This window comes from Aulostomus chinensis, chromosome 19, assembly GCF_037954235.1.
Source record: "Aulostomus chinensis isolate RoL2024-O1b breed Wild chromosome 19, RoL_Achi_v1.0, whole genome shotgun sequence".
NCBI lineage: Eukaryota > Metazoa > Chordata > Actinopteri > Syngnathiformes > Aulostomidae > Aulostomus > Aulostomus chinensis.
The window spans coordinates 4,181,968-4,195,804 of record NC_141338.1 but is presented as its reverse complement, the minus strand read 5'-3'; the positions used below and the strand labels follow the sequence as shown (position 1 = coordinate 4,195,804).

The window sequence follows — 13,837 nt, the reverse complement described above, 5'->3', positions numbered from 1 at the left end:
GAGAAGAAGAATGCACCGTATTCATTCTTAGCCTTTAAAAACAACAAGTTTTGTTCATCCAGACGGAATGACAGACATCTGTCAAACAGCTTGCATCCGAGAAAGCATGACTAGCGCAAGGAGAAGGCTCACACACACACACACACACACACACACGGAAGCACTTCCTCATAACTTAAAACTTTTACTTCCTTCTGAGAAGCCGTTCTCTCCACTAAGATGTCATCGAGGGTGTGCTGAGAAGAACAGATCATTGTCAGATATCATGTATACATTTATCTGACTCACATGTACATAATGGATTATTCAACTCAAGACTTGCTGTTCTTGTCTTCTAGGAAAGTTGTGCAACTCTTAAACGGCGAGAGGCAGTTGAAGTCGGGAGGCTATTTCTGCAGCTTTGTCTCGATGGACTGTACCAGGCCATTCCTCAACAACGTAACAGGGCCTCTGACCCTTTAATCTCGCCACAGCACACCTGAGCTTTATTTAGGACAGTTGGTATTAAAATAGAATAGTTGGAACTGTCCCGCTGTTGCAAGTAAATCTAACCATTAAGCTACATGAAGGTCAAGATAAGCATCAAGGTCTTTGTGGCGTCTTCTATATCAGCATTTTTCTAGCTCATCATCCACAAGTGAACCAAAACCATGAACGGCCGCATCACGGCTCATGGCTCCGAAGCCTTGCAGATCTAGACTTTTAACACTTCTTGACACCACGTGGATGGCGTTCACATTCACCTCTCACAGCTGGTGTCAGAGGATAACCTGGCTTTTGTTGTGGTTACACACATGTAGTGGACTACAGGGCATTAAGTGTGTGTGTGTGTGTGTGTGTGTGTGGGGGGGGGGGTAGCCAAAACACAATTATTAAAAAGGAAAGTTTTGGAGAAATTTGCAATTTTCCCATTATCCCCAGAACCAGACAAAAAAAGATAGATCCCCTTTTCGCAGCTGTGCCTGTGTTAGGAACCCGAGGCCCCACAAAGACTGGCTGGCGACTGGCTAGCCTGACGCAATGAAGCACGAGCACACCTCCATTAAAGTCAAATACATAAGGGTCAGAGTTTTGGTTTGTCCAGAATTAATCATCTTCATCCTCACTTACAAAGTCAGCCACGATCAGGAGTAGCAGTCACCAACAAAGGTTTAGATTTGGGGAAGAAGGGGAAAAGATTCTCATATTGAAATCGAAGTGGAGGGTAGTGTCGCGTCTCCCAACAGGGACTCCTGCCTCATAACACAGAGGGATCGGCCTTCTCATTCAACTTTATAAGACTGCTCAGATCTTCAACGAAGATAAAGTGGGCGGAGTCCCGTGTGTTCGCAGGGTGCATTAAACTCAAGAAATTTATTTAAAAAACCTGATTCTGTGTGTAGTTTCCCCTTTGGCCGGCTGTCACCCGATTAATAGTCTGATGAATATAATATAATGAGCGACAAGCAAAGAATTTTGAGCCAAGACACATACGAAAGGCTGCAGGCGCCGTTTATGAAACAGCACAGTGAAATCCACTATTTTGGATGCTGCTGTCCAGAACTTCACAACACTACAACTGAGGAACTTAATAAAATCTGAAAAATACTGATTCTTTGTTCATTGCCTCATGATGGGGACATGCTGAAAAGGGGGTAATTGATTAAAAATAAGTGATACGTAAATACACACCTTACCGATCCAACAGTGGCCCCGTAATGAATGACTTACACAACAGCCAGACAGATTAATGTGAGCAGAACTATTATGTCATGGCACGTTTGGATGACGAAGCACCCAGGCTGGTTTACACCTGAGGAGTAATAAAGGCGGATTAGTGCATCACAGGAGCTCGCGGCAGCAGCAGGAGGGGATTACTCAACCGGTGTCTGTGCTGGAGAGTCCATAAACCAACAGTTTAATGTGTCGGCATTATCGGGAAAGGTGTGTTGCTACGCGGGTAATTCCAAGATGCAGATGTCTGCAGTGAGATTCTTTTCTCCTTAAAGAAGCTTGCCAACTTTTTGCCGTTCCTCTAAGAGCCAGACAAGAAGATAGATACAGAGACCAGCTGACTGCTAGTTAGCTTAGCAGATGGATGGGAAGCATCCAGTGAAATGAAATACACCTCTGTTAAACTGCCTTTTCCTGCTTTGATATCACTCGGGTTGTACACGACACAATTCTAGAATCAGACATAGCTGGAACTACTTTTCTGAGCGGGCGCAGTGATATCACATGTCTCAAAAGCACCACTAAAGTTTCGGCCAACAAAACCGAGACGATTGTTGAGGACTAGTGACTACTTATCATTGCCAACTTCATCTGGAGGAAATCCTCCTCACCCTCTCTAATCAAAGGTTCCTGAACCTGATCTAATTGATCATTTTTGGTGGAAGTATGTTAGCTCCTCCCATCCTCTGCGCTAAGCTAATTAGCATTCCCTGGCTTCCTCATGCACACAGAGGAGAGAATGGCGTCCATCTTGTTGTCTGGCTCTGGGGAGGATGAACAAAGTATTTCCCCAAAAGTTGGCATGTGGCTTTTATGTCATGTACTTTGACGCAGTCATCTGTTCTTATGTTTCTGCTTCCTATTAAATGGGGGAAAAAAACAACAACAAAAACAACAGATGTAAATTCTTCAAGAAACTCCCCATGCCGACCAGCCTGTCCCACCCGATCCGCTCTGCTCGCATCCTAGCTCTCATATGTCCAAGCTGTCATTCCTAATTTCCCAAGCTATTTGAAGCATCCACTTCTCCTTCAGGCTTGATTTCATTTTCTCTGAACCAGTCATTTCAAATCATGCATCCTTATTCCACAGTTACTTTTTTCTAAACAAAGAGCTGCTTTGTTTGTGGTGCCCCCAGCTGATCCACTGTCCCTGCTTAGCCTGAGTAACTATCCTACAGTTGTTGCCTTGTCCTTGGAAGCTAAACTTCCGATATAAGAGTGCTTGTTAGAAGCATCTGAAATGTGGTTTTGGTTGTAAGCTTGATTTACAGGACTTCTGAAGCCTCCAGTAACGTGGAGATGCTGCACTCACCAACAAGTGTCCTGAAAAGTTGGGAAGCGAAGTGATACCTTAATGGCCACCTCCAGAAGAAATACCCTCCTATTATATCTGTTTACAGGGGACATTTTGAGGTTCTATATGTTGTATGTAAACAGCTTTTAACCACAGTGTTACGTGTGGTGCTCTCGGAAAAGGAGCCACCCAAGTTTGGCGTGGTAGTGCTGAGCTCATTCTTACCAGCATATTTCCATCCCTTCTGTTTACATGTGAAAACCAGGTCAAGATTAACAGTGTTTATTTAACAAAAATAAATGACACACTAAGCTGTTTAAGAAATCGATCCAAATAGTGCTGTATTTTTGTCTCAGTCGATCCTACTGTACACTCCAACATGGGAGATATTTGGGAAAAGCAAGTTCATATGAGGCCCCCCCCCTCCCCAATTTTTTGTTGAAAAAAAAAGAAGAAAAAAAGTAAAAAGAAATTCCTTATTTGAAATTCCATGACTTTCCCAGGGTTTCACGACAATAATATTTATACTTCCATGAAAGTGCAAAATAAATGTGCTTCCTCTCATTTTCTAATTATCATGTCCAACCTGTGTTTGCTGTCATTTTGTTCCTGTGGCTTATTTTCTTTGAACGCACCATCTGGATGTAGCGCTCTTACTCCTTCCTGTTCACACCACAGCGACACTTCAGGCTCCCCCTTCTCTATTTCCAGTCTGTCCTCGATGCGAAGAATTTTAACTTCTCATTCAAGCGCACCGACGTTAAATCTCTCTCATGAAAGCGGTCTTTTCTCGTACATTCGGGGGTTAAACCTGACCTATATCTCATGACTCTTGAGGAATTATACATCTTCCTCTGGAAAGCAATCTGGGGATTACAAGCTCTTCCATGTCACTTTTCTAAGCTCCTTCGATATAAAGAGGGACATCTGCAGGAGTAAGAGTCTGGAGACTGACACGGATCTTGCTGCCCGTGTTAATGTGCATTTTGTGTCTCCATCCTTGCTGACGTCCACTGATAAAAGGTTGCAGCTGTGTACTTTAATGGATGGTTTCCCTAATTTTAACGTGTTGATACACTGATGTCACCCCTGCTCACCGCCACCCACATCAATCTAACTGGAGTCTCACAAAGTTTAGCGTCTATCAATGGGGGGGACAGTTAATTGCCGTTACTTTACACAATCCATCACTTTCTGTTGATTGTAGCGTTCAGCTTAATCATTTTTTTTTTTTTTTATCTTCTTGGCTGCCGCCCCTCCAGCCCTCCCTGCTCCGTTTAAATGACTACATCCTCAACTACAGAAGCACTCATATCCTGCAGCCTGTTGGACATCACCCAGCTCGGCATCAGGGGGGATTTATGCACCGCTGATGTGGCTCTCATATGTTAGAGTCTCTACACTTTCACTCACTGAGAGGTTTCAGGACGTTGGTAGTCGATTCATCCGCGTTCTCGCCGTCCGACTTGTACCCTTCCGTGCTCTGCTCGGCTCGTTCCCGCTTCTCCTTGTGGCTAGACTTGCGTCTGTGGCGTCTCCTCCGGTGGTAGCTCTTGGGAACGTGCACACCAATGTACACAGTGTGGTGACCTGCCACAACACAATGCAAGGAACGTCGGTCAGATTACAGCCACAGTTCAAAAGGAAATCACAATTCTGCACTCTTGCAATCTGCACAACCACTGGAGCAACAAAAACCTGAGGGCACGGCAAAAAAAATCTAAACCTCAGCAAGAGTATTTATCTTTCTGATTCTCTCTTTAGGCTGATTAGACATAGCCATGTATTTCAGCGAGATATGTGTCCCGTATCCTTGTCAACATTGTACTGCAGGAAGACCTCGAAAGAAATTTTTCTTCATTTGTGAAAAATGTCCACGTGAATTACAAAGATTTTGGTGGTCACAGGTTTAGGTCTTTACGGCACATGGGAGGCATTCCAGCTTACTGTAAAAGAGAGAAACCAGGGGAAGAAGTGTACATTTTCTTGTTCAATTTTGAGACTTGGAATGCACAGCCTAAAACGAGTCCCTACAAGTGGCTGAAATACAACGAGCGATTGCATCTCTGAGAGATCATTTCACTTGAAATTAGACAAACTCACTTTTAAAAAGGTGACACGGAATGCACCAAGGCTTTTGCTTGAGTTGAAATTGTTCACGAATGTTTGCCGGGTAGCTGCTCGTCAGAAAAAGATGTCAGTCTGTCACTGGAAAAATTAAATAAATGGCAACAACATCCTCCACAGCAGCTCATACAGGAAAAGATGACTCCAAGTCTCCAGGAAGTAATTAGAAAGACAGATAAGGAGTCAGAAAACTCCAAACTCCTTCATTGGAGTTGAGGCAACTATGTATTTTCCATTCAGCCGTGCACTCCGTAAACATATATTGCAGTTTTAATCACATCTTTCAGGCTTTGCTGTGGTGAGATTTTCTTCCGCCTTGAAACCAGAGTAAACTTAAGGTGCAAACTCAACGATGCACTACAACCACATTCCCATGCAGGAAGGTAAAAGGGTTACGCAACGGCTTGAAATGAGGCCAGAAACTGACGTGGTTTTCTTTGTGTGCACTCTTAAGTGTTGGTTTGTGAAACATGTGAACGTCTCGGTAAATCCATGTGGGCGTCTCAACATAGACTCTTTTGTGCCTTTAGCTGACCGATCGCACGGGACGGGATCAGAGCAAATGAGGATATCGTCTGGCAGGGTTCACAAAGTGGGGTCCATGGACACCTCAGGGGTCCTCAAACGTCTTCCACAGGATCCACGGCAAACTGAGGGATGATTTAATGCTACTTGTTTGGCTTCTGAGGACTACTTACACAAGTGCTGCAAAAGGACACTGACAGGAAATTTAAATACAAGCTCCATGATAACGAATTAAAACATTTTCCCCGTTTTAAAACATATATTTGCTCTCTCTTTCTTTTTTAGATGAATGAAATTAACAGCACGCGCAGTATAAAACTCCACTTTTGATCAGGCTAATTTTTCAAGCACCACTTCCCTTCTCTAATGAGCCCAGTGAAGTGCAGTGGTGCTCCAAACACTCACCAGGAGCATTAAATTGGTGTTTATTTTTGTCTTCTTGTGATCATCTTCCTGTTTGCAGTGCAGCACCTGCCCTCACTGGTTCAGGTGTGTACGGTTTTTTTGTGCAAATGTCTTTGCTAATTTTCAGTGGTATCTGAATGCTCGTTTTAGTTGTCCGAACGTCAACCAAAATATCGCTCGTCTGATTTCCTGTTGAGCAAAATGTGTATTTTAACTGTGTGTGTGTGTGTGTGGGGGGGGGGGGGGGTGAGAGACAGAAACTGATAGATAAGTCAGATTGTTCCTGTCATAGATCCTTTATCTGAGATGATTTGCTGCTGGTTTTACCTTCCACTTCCTCTTCATCACAGACGTGTTTGACAAAGGATGCCCCTCTGTCCAGGACGGCTTCGTCCTCCACTCTGGGGAACAAACGAGAAACATTAGTCAAGCGCCGCCGCAGCGACGTACTTGATCCAAGCGCAGTCTTCACCTTTGCTTTGGATCTTCATGAGCTTAGCTGGCACAGATTTTTAAAAGAAGTAACATTGCCAGAATAAGTGTGAATTAAATACAAGGAAAGATGGACTGCTGGTTTTTCCCCACGTATCTGCTCCTCATCGGTTTGTGATGAGGAAATAGTGCAGACAAATATGATTCATGGGTTATTCTCAAACGTTTTACACATGAAAAAAATGTTATTTTCAAAACACAATGGTCTCGTGTTTCTCGGTGTGTATAAAATATGAATATCTTCTAAACTTGTACAGATAATATTGGCATTATTTCAAGTCAGCTGTTGAAATATTGGCATGTCAGACAGCTGCAAAAAAAAAAATCGATTATGCTGCACCCTTGGACTAAACAAAACAAAAAAAAAACAATTCTACTCATGAAATAAAAATGTCCATTTTCAGTTCAAATTCGCGTGAGATCTGTGTGGACACCTCAGCCCTCCGACTGGGTGATGAGCAGACATGAAGGCGTCAGAGGACAACAGTGGGAGATTTCTAGGTGGATCACATTGAACATTCAGTCAAAACACCATCACCTCCAGCCCCCGGGGCCAAAAACTGCTTCTACTCAAACCACTTTTACTACAAACACAGTCAGAGCCAGATCCCCATGAAACACAGCGCTGATAGTGACCACAAGTATTCACCTCCACGATCATGGTTTTAGGGATACTAGCACATTACACTGGAGATTTAGACCTCTGAGGCTGGAACAACGGCGAGAGAAATCACATTTTTAACGTCAATTCTGGAATTGTGCTCATCGTCTTTTTCTTTTTCCTTGTACAAACAGAGGCAACACACCAACTGCCCTGAACACATGTCCCGACAACTTCAGAGACATCTTCCTGTAATCATTAAGCTAAAAACCTGCGTGCAGGTTGAAGGAATGTGGCTCCTCTAGAGCAGAAAGTTGTGACTAATCCAGACCAGGAGAGAGGAGCCTGAAGCATATCGATAACGCTCATCTAAGAATACGTTCATGCCCCAAATATATCTGCTGTTATTTCCAAAAAAAGTTTCACAACAAAACAGCCTGTGCACGATGAGAATATTAGGAGCCCGTGTCAGTATTCAATTAGGAGTTGATCTACCATGGCTAATCTGCTGTGTGAGATTCATTTTAGTAAACAATAAATATTTGATTTAGGATGCATATCAAGAATGTCAATAAACAAATGGACAGTTTCCATTTGCTGCTGAACAGTTCCTGCCTGAGGATGACCCCGTACAGAAAAACCAGGGGATGCCAGCAGTGTACACAAACTGCTGAATAAACAAATCCAGGAAGGATACAACATGTTCTTCCGATTGCACGGCGGCGAGCTCATCTGGATTTCCCCTGCGAATGTCATATCTGCTCTGGAGAGAGATAGAGATGTAACGCTGATAGTGGCGCAGTAAAGTTGAGCAAACTGGCTCAAAGATCAAACATGTGATGACGTGTGATGGGGGCACAGTGCCAAGTGTACAAGTACTACCAATATAGTAATTAGCCTCTGTACCCTCCTTTTGTTGCTGACAAGGAAACAGGTCAAGTTCCCACAAGTGGAGAGGGAGGGCGCCATCGATAAGCTGCAGATTTCCTTGGGTCCTCTGCTCTGAAACTGTCTTTCCCTCCAGGCCCGTGAGTACAGACGGTACCACCATCTTTGCTTTTGTTTAGTGACGATCCGGGGTTTATCTAGCTTTAGTAAATCAGCCACGTGTCCTTAAATACTTGATAAAATAAACAAACAAGTGGATTCTTGCGTGATAGGAGGTCCCGCGAGGTTCTACATCTGCACAGAGCTTTCCTGGAATACAGCTGTTGTGTGAAGTTTTCTTTTGCAACAGGTACTTGTGCTGTGTGAGGTCATATAACACAGCAATAGGGCCTTCAGAAAGCTGGGAGACACACACACACACACACACACACACACACACACACACACACACGAGTAACCCAAGCTCATGTTGCAGGCTAAAGCCTCTGAGCCACGTTAAGCTGAAGCCTCCGACAGGAAGACCAGGAGGATGAGGAGCAAACCACAGGTGGCTCATAGAAGCTCCTGTTTTGGATGAATGCTAAATCCAAATGAATCGGAGGGCGAGGACACTTGTATCAACTCCTCAGCCAGAAGTCCAACACTTGTGTAGCGTTACATTAATGTCATTATTGTGTATCACACAAAATACATCTGCAAACACAACTCGATCAGAGAACAGAATTAGGGGCTACAATCAAAGATGTTTTACAGGAACTCAAAAACAGTTTCAGATTGAAAATCTTTTAATGTAGAACTTCAGTAACAATCCTTTTTTTGTTGTTTTTTGTTTACCAGAATTAAATGTATGTGCACAAAATTTAGTATGCTGGAGGAAAAGTTTAGCTAGCCATCTGTTGGAGAACAAAAGTTTAGTTAGGTCAAGCAAAAGTTTAGCTTGCTAGTCCTATAGTTTAGTTAGGAAGAACATAAGTTTGGTTAGCTAGAACATAAGTTTGGTTAGCTAGAACATAAGTTTGGTTAGCTAGAACATAAGTTTGGTTAGCTAGAAGTTTGATTATCTAGAACAAACAGTAAGTTTGGTTAGCTGAGAATAAGTTTGATTAGCTAGAACATAAGTTTAGCTGGCTAGAACATAAGTTTGGTTAGCAAGAACATAAGTTTGGTAAGCTAGAACATAAGTTTGGTTAGCTAGAACATAAGTTTAGCTGGCTAGAACACAGGTTTGGTTAGCAAGAACATAAGTTTGGTTAGCTAAAACAGGACTTTAGTTCACTAGAACAAATCCTGAGGTGTAGTTTGTCACCCACAGAAGTTGTTGTTTGGACTTTTACCATCAAATTCAGTCCTGCAACAAACAGAACTTTGTGATGCACACACAAAAAAAAAAAAAAAAAAAATCAGGATTTTGCAGATTTGCATTAATAGATTTTCAATCACAAATATATTTAACCAGCAGCAAAGCAACTTTGTTTTGCTCAAAAATCTATGTTGAACTGCAACTCCTCTCTGCTTGATTGTGAAATAAGGATGTAAAGTAACTCTATAAAAACAAGATGGGCCGAAAACAAATCTGAGGCTAAACATAATAACTTGCGTGTGTATAAATACATACAGCAGATCTCAACCATTCACGTCATTGTAAACGCAGGAAATCTTCTTGATCTGCTTTAATTTCCGAGATGGAGATCCTCTGCTTGATTAATAGCATCAGTGCTGGGTGAGAGTCAGTGCAACCAGCTGCTGCGCTGGACAACTTCTCACTTTGCTTGTTTGCTTGGTGACCTGATGAGGCTGGATAAACCTGTCCATGCGTGAGGAACCCAGATCAGCTGCTCGGGATCAGGGATCATCCCCATCTCTTTACAGAGTGACGCAGCCAATCCCTTGGCCAGGTTCACCCTGAAGGTGTGTGTGTGTGTGTGTGTCCCAGCGTCACCACTGGCACAACAAACATTCTAGTTATCATTCAGTAGCTTTTCACATTTTCCACCTCCACCTTTCAAGCTGTTGAAGTGGAACAATGCTACAATTATACAGCTTCAAACAGCTAATCAATTAACCTGCTAAGTATTTCAATTAACCCAAAGAGTCAAGCCAATAGAAGCAAAGCCTAAAATTGGAGAAAGAAGCTGCGAATGTTTTGGAAAAAATGACGTACATTCAAAATTGTTGCGGATAACATGCCTGCCAGTGGAAATAGAATAAGCGCTGTGGCTAACAAACACCAGATTTACTACTTCGGTCAACAAGATTATCTTTATAAACATCATTAATGATTTCTGGACATGTAACTGCTGTCTGTAGTAGCACAGAGCTAACGTTATGCTACGCCTTTTGTCATGGTGACATTTAGCATTCACCAACTGCCTCTCATTCAGCCACTTGTTAGCAAGTGGCAAGGATTTCAAAAAAAAAAAAAAAAAAGAGAGACAAAAACATTTTTAAAAACTCAAGTATGTTGTATTTACTGATTCATGTAGAGCACCACATTAAAAATATTGTAAGCTTTTGTTGCAGGTATTCCACCCAAAAAAAACCCCAAATGACCGGCTTTGAGAAAAGGGAATAATGCGAAACTACTTCCATGTTTTAGGACTCCACACAGCAGACAGAGAGATAACATATATACAGATGATTAGGACACCTTGTGTAACATTTAATTGTAATTGCCTACTGCTCTGGTTCACCTTGTCTTTTGGAATTTCCTCTGACAGCAAAGACGAGGAAATAGATGAATATCTCCTCACACAGAATAGTCGGTCTACACGTAATTCCAGGTACCATTAGGGCGAAGTTGCTCAAAAAAATGCATGTTGCAAAATAAGAAACATTTCCTGGAGACTAGAATCAATCACCATACAGAAGAGACAATGGATTGATGAATGTTTTACTGTGTCTGTATATTATCTTGGGCTCACACAAAGGCTTTTTTCTTCCCTCTTGCATTACTTTTTTGTGAATACAGCAAGCGGTAGCTACGTCTATCTAGCTTGAAGCTAACGGTAACTTATGGCTAAAATGTCTGTTTATAAACTCTCAAGCACATCATTCAGGATATACCCTGTCTTCTTTATCCAGCCGTATCCTCAGTAATCATAAATACTTTGATTTGAGCTTTATGAAAAAAAAAAAGAAAAAGAAAAGATGACACTTCTAGTTTTCAGTTATGCTAGTGCCTAGCACAACCAGCTGGCGCATTCAGTTGAAAATAAAATTAAGGAACAGAACCTTAAGTGTTGTAAGTTTAGTTTTTAGGAGAAATCAAAGTGTTGATTACCAACACAGACAGGATGGAGATGGCATGGATGATACCAGGTGATGCATTTCACAGGTTGTAACCGGACATTTTAGGACAGTTCAGCCATTGCTAGCCATCAGTTTCCATTAGCATCAAGCTAAATGCGGCTGGCTCTTTCTGCATTCTGGACACACAAAGAAGTGATGTAAGAAGGGGGAAATTATCCTTGTGAGCATGAAACACCTGCTTTTGAGTACTTGAAAGGCAAAAATATAGTTTTTGGGGTGAATATTTGCTTCGACAGGGTGAAATTGCAACTGTAGGCTATGGAAAGCATCTGAAGGTGCAGTTTACCACACAAAATAGTGCAGATTGTAGCAGGTCCGCTGCATGAAAGTGACAAGACACCGATGTTCAGTCTTACTCAGGGAGCCTTGAGGACGTCATAACCCGGGGCGCCTGGTGCTTTGATGCGGCCCTGGTGGTTCGGAGGTAGGTGCTCATGTTGGAACCAACAACGCTTTTGTGCATTATAATACAAACTGTCCAGCCTACATTCCAAAACCCGAGCTGAAGGAGGTTACCGACACACGGTGCACGTCAGGATGACGCGTGCAGACGTGGATTTCCGCAAATGTTAAATCTGATTTATTGCGTTATAGACGCCCCCATTGCGCAATGTAGGAGCACACGTTGCCCCCACGCCGTGTTTGGACTGTCGAGTATGGGGTCGAAAGCCCCGAAAGACAACACATGGTCTGTGAGAGGTAACGCCTTAAGTTTTATTGACAACGTTGCAACGCGGAGGAGAGATCCTCGCAGCCCGGCCTGCGCCTCCACACGCGTCCCGCTAATGGATAGTGACAGGTTCTCGGAAACTAGATTAGCTGCCGTTCATAGCCGCCGCGGCGCAGCAGTAGGAGCTTATCCAGTCCAAGGGTGTTTAAAATGAATGAAAATGATCCTTCCCAACTGCGAGGCACAGCCACGTTGTGCTCCGTGTGTAAATTTAAAGTAAAAAGACAGAGAGAAACTAAAACCCCAAACGAGCGAGTGAGGCAGCAGGTTTACGCACGATCCTGCACGCGTGAAATATTCATGGAGGCTTATTTTTACCACCTGGCGAGGAAGTCGCCGCGAGGTTCAAGTTAGAAGAAAAACAGAAGGCGAAAAGTTGCAGAAAGTTACGCGATAAACTTACTTGCTCTTGTCGGAGCTCATCGTGACAACCTTGTTGCGTCTGTCTTCAGTCCGCCCCGGCTCCTGGTCTCTCAAGTCCACCTCGGGTCCTGGTCTCTCAGTCTCTGAGCCGAACTATCTTCTCTCTCCTGTCGCTTCTCCAACTGGATGAAAGTCAAAGACGTGGCCGGAGCTGCTCTCTCTCTCTCCCTCCCTCTCACTCTGGTTCTCTCCTTCTATCTATTCGCTAGGATTATTTCTTCGTCTCTACTAAGGAAGCTCCTCATGTCGTGCAGCTGCTAGACTTCCTCCGGGTTCTTCCCAGGTGACATCTTGGAGACAAAACTTGTGGTTCTCTGTGTGTGTGTGTCGCTGGAAGCGCGTGGAGGAGACTCCCTGAACCGCGGCGTGTCTTTGTCGTTTTTTCCATATTTAAAGTGTCATCCCTCCTCCTGCGTGACGCCACGGGGGGGAGGGGGGGGGGGGGTCACAAAGTTACTGCCAACCTTGTTTCTATTGATCACTTTGCATTTCTCAACATTTCGCTGCAGCCTCTACATTTGGGGGGAAAAAAACACACACACACATTTAAAACATGCTACCGCGTACAAATCCAGAATTTTCCCACATAAGTTTTATTTCTTTTGGTGTAAAATACTAATACGATTTAAAACGTTTGTATATCACGGAACTGCAGTAAAAAAAAAAAAAAAAACAACAACTACTAAGAGTGATCAGTTTTTACTGCAGAGTATTTGAAGTGAAATCGGGAGCACCTATTTCAGGTAGATTTCCTCAAATCCTCTTGGAGTTTCCAGGTAAGAGCTAGAATAGCCGAGGGGACTGAGAGCGACGCTGGCGACACCTACTGGAGGAGGTGGGCCACACACTGAAACTCAATTTTGTTGAGGATCTCCTGGAACTTGTCAAACAGGGTACTCTCTCTACGCCCCGCCTGGAGTCAAAATTAAACAATCTTTACCAAAAAAAAAAAAAAAAAAAAAAAAAATCCATGTTACATTTTGTAGTTTACTTTCTTTTCCACGTATTTTCCGGCTGGGGTCCACAAACTTTCCACATTAAATGTCTCGTTCCTCGGGGTCCCAGTGGGGTGGTGCAGTTTTGTTACACATGCACAATAATTTCAGGACATTGTTCTTTATTTTTTATGTATGGTGTCTGTCCATCAGGACAGGTCTGCTCAAGTCTCTTCTTTGCTCATGTGTTGCTGGGAAATATATAACTTGTAGGTTTTCCTAAATGTTTTCCACGTGGGAATAAAAATTCACTTTTTTGGGTGTTTTTCAGTTCTTAAAAGTTGTGAATTTTATGTCTATTCAGATGGATATTGTTGGTGAATATCAGTCATG

At 43.0% G+C, this 13,837-nt stretch overlaps 1 protein-coding gene across 8 annotated transcripts in view; it reads right to left on the bottom strand.

Moving 5' to 3' along the window:
* Positions 1 to 12,880, bottom strand: part of LOC147243715 (electrogenic sodium bicarbonate cotransporter 1-like) — a 34,984-nt gene extending 22,104 nt beyond the window's left edge. For 2 of the 8 annotated variants that reach the window (XM_086188078.1, XM_086188082.1), the window contains exons 1-3: positions 12,490 to 12,880; positions 6,394 to 6,467; positions 4,423 to 4,599 (exon numbers count right to left, since the gene is read on the bottom strand). In XM_086188078.1, the coding sequence (XP_086044204.1) occupies positions 4,423 to 4,599; positions 6,394 to 6,467; positions 12,490 to 12,509 (271 nt within the window). In that variant the 5' untranslated portion in view covers positions 12,510 to 12,880. Of the gene's footprint in view, positions 1 to 4,422; positions 4,600 to 6,393; positions 6,468 to 11,712; positions 11,898 to 12,489 lie in introns of those variants that run through there. The other 6 variants (XM_086188080.1, XM_086188075.1, XM_086188077.1 and 3 more) reach the window with 5 other exon arrangements.
* Positions 12,881 to 13,837: the final 957 nt, after the last annotated feature.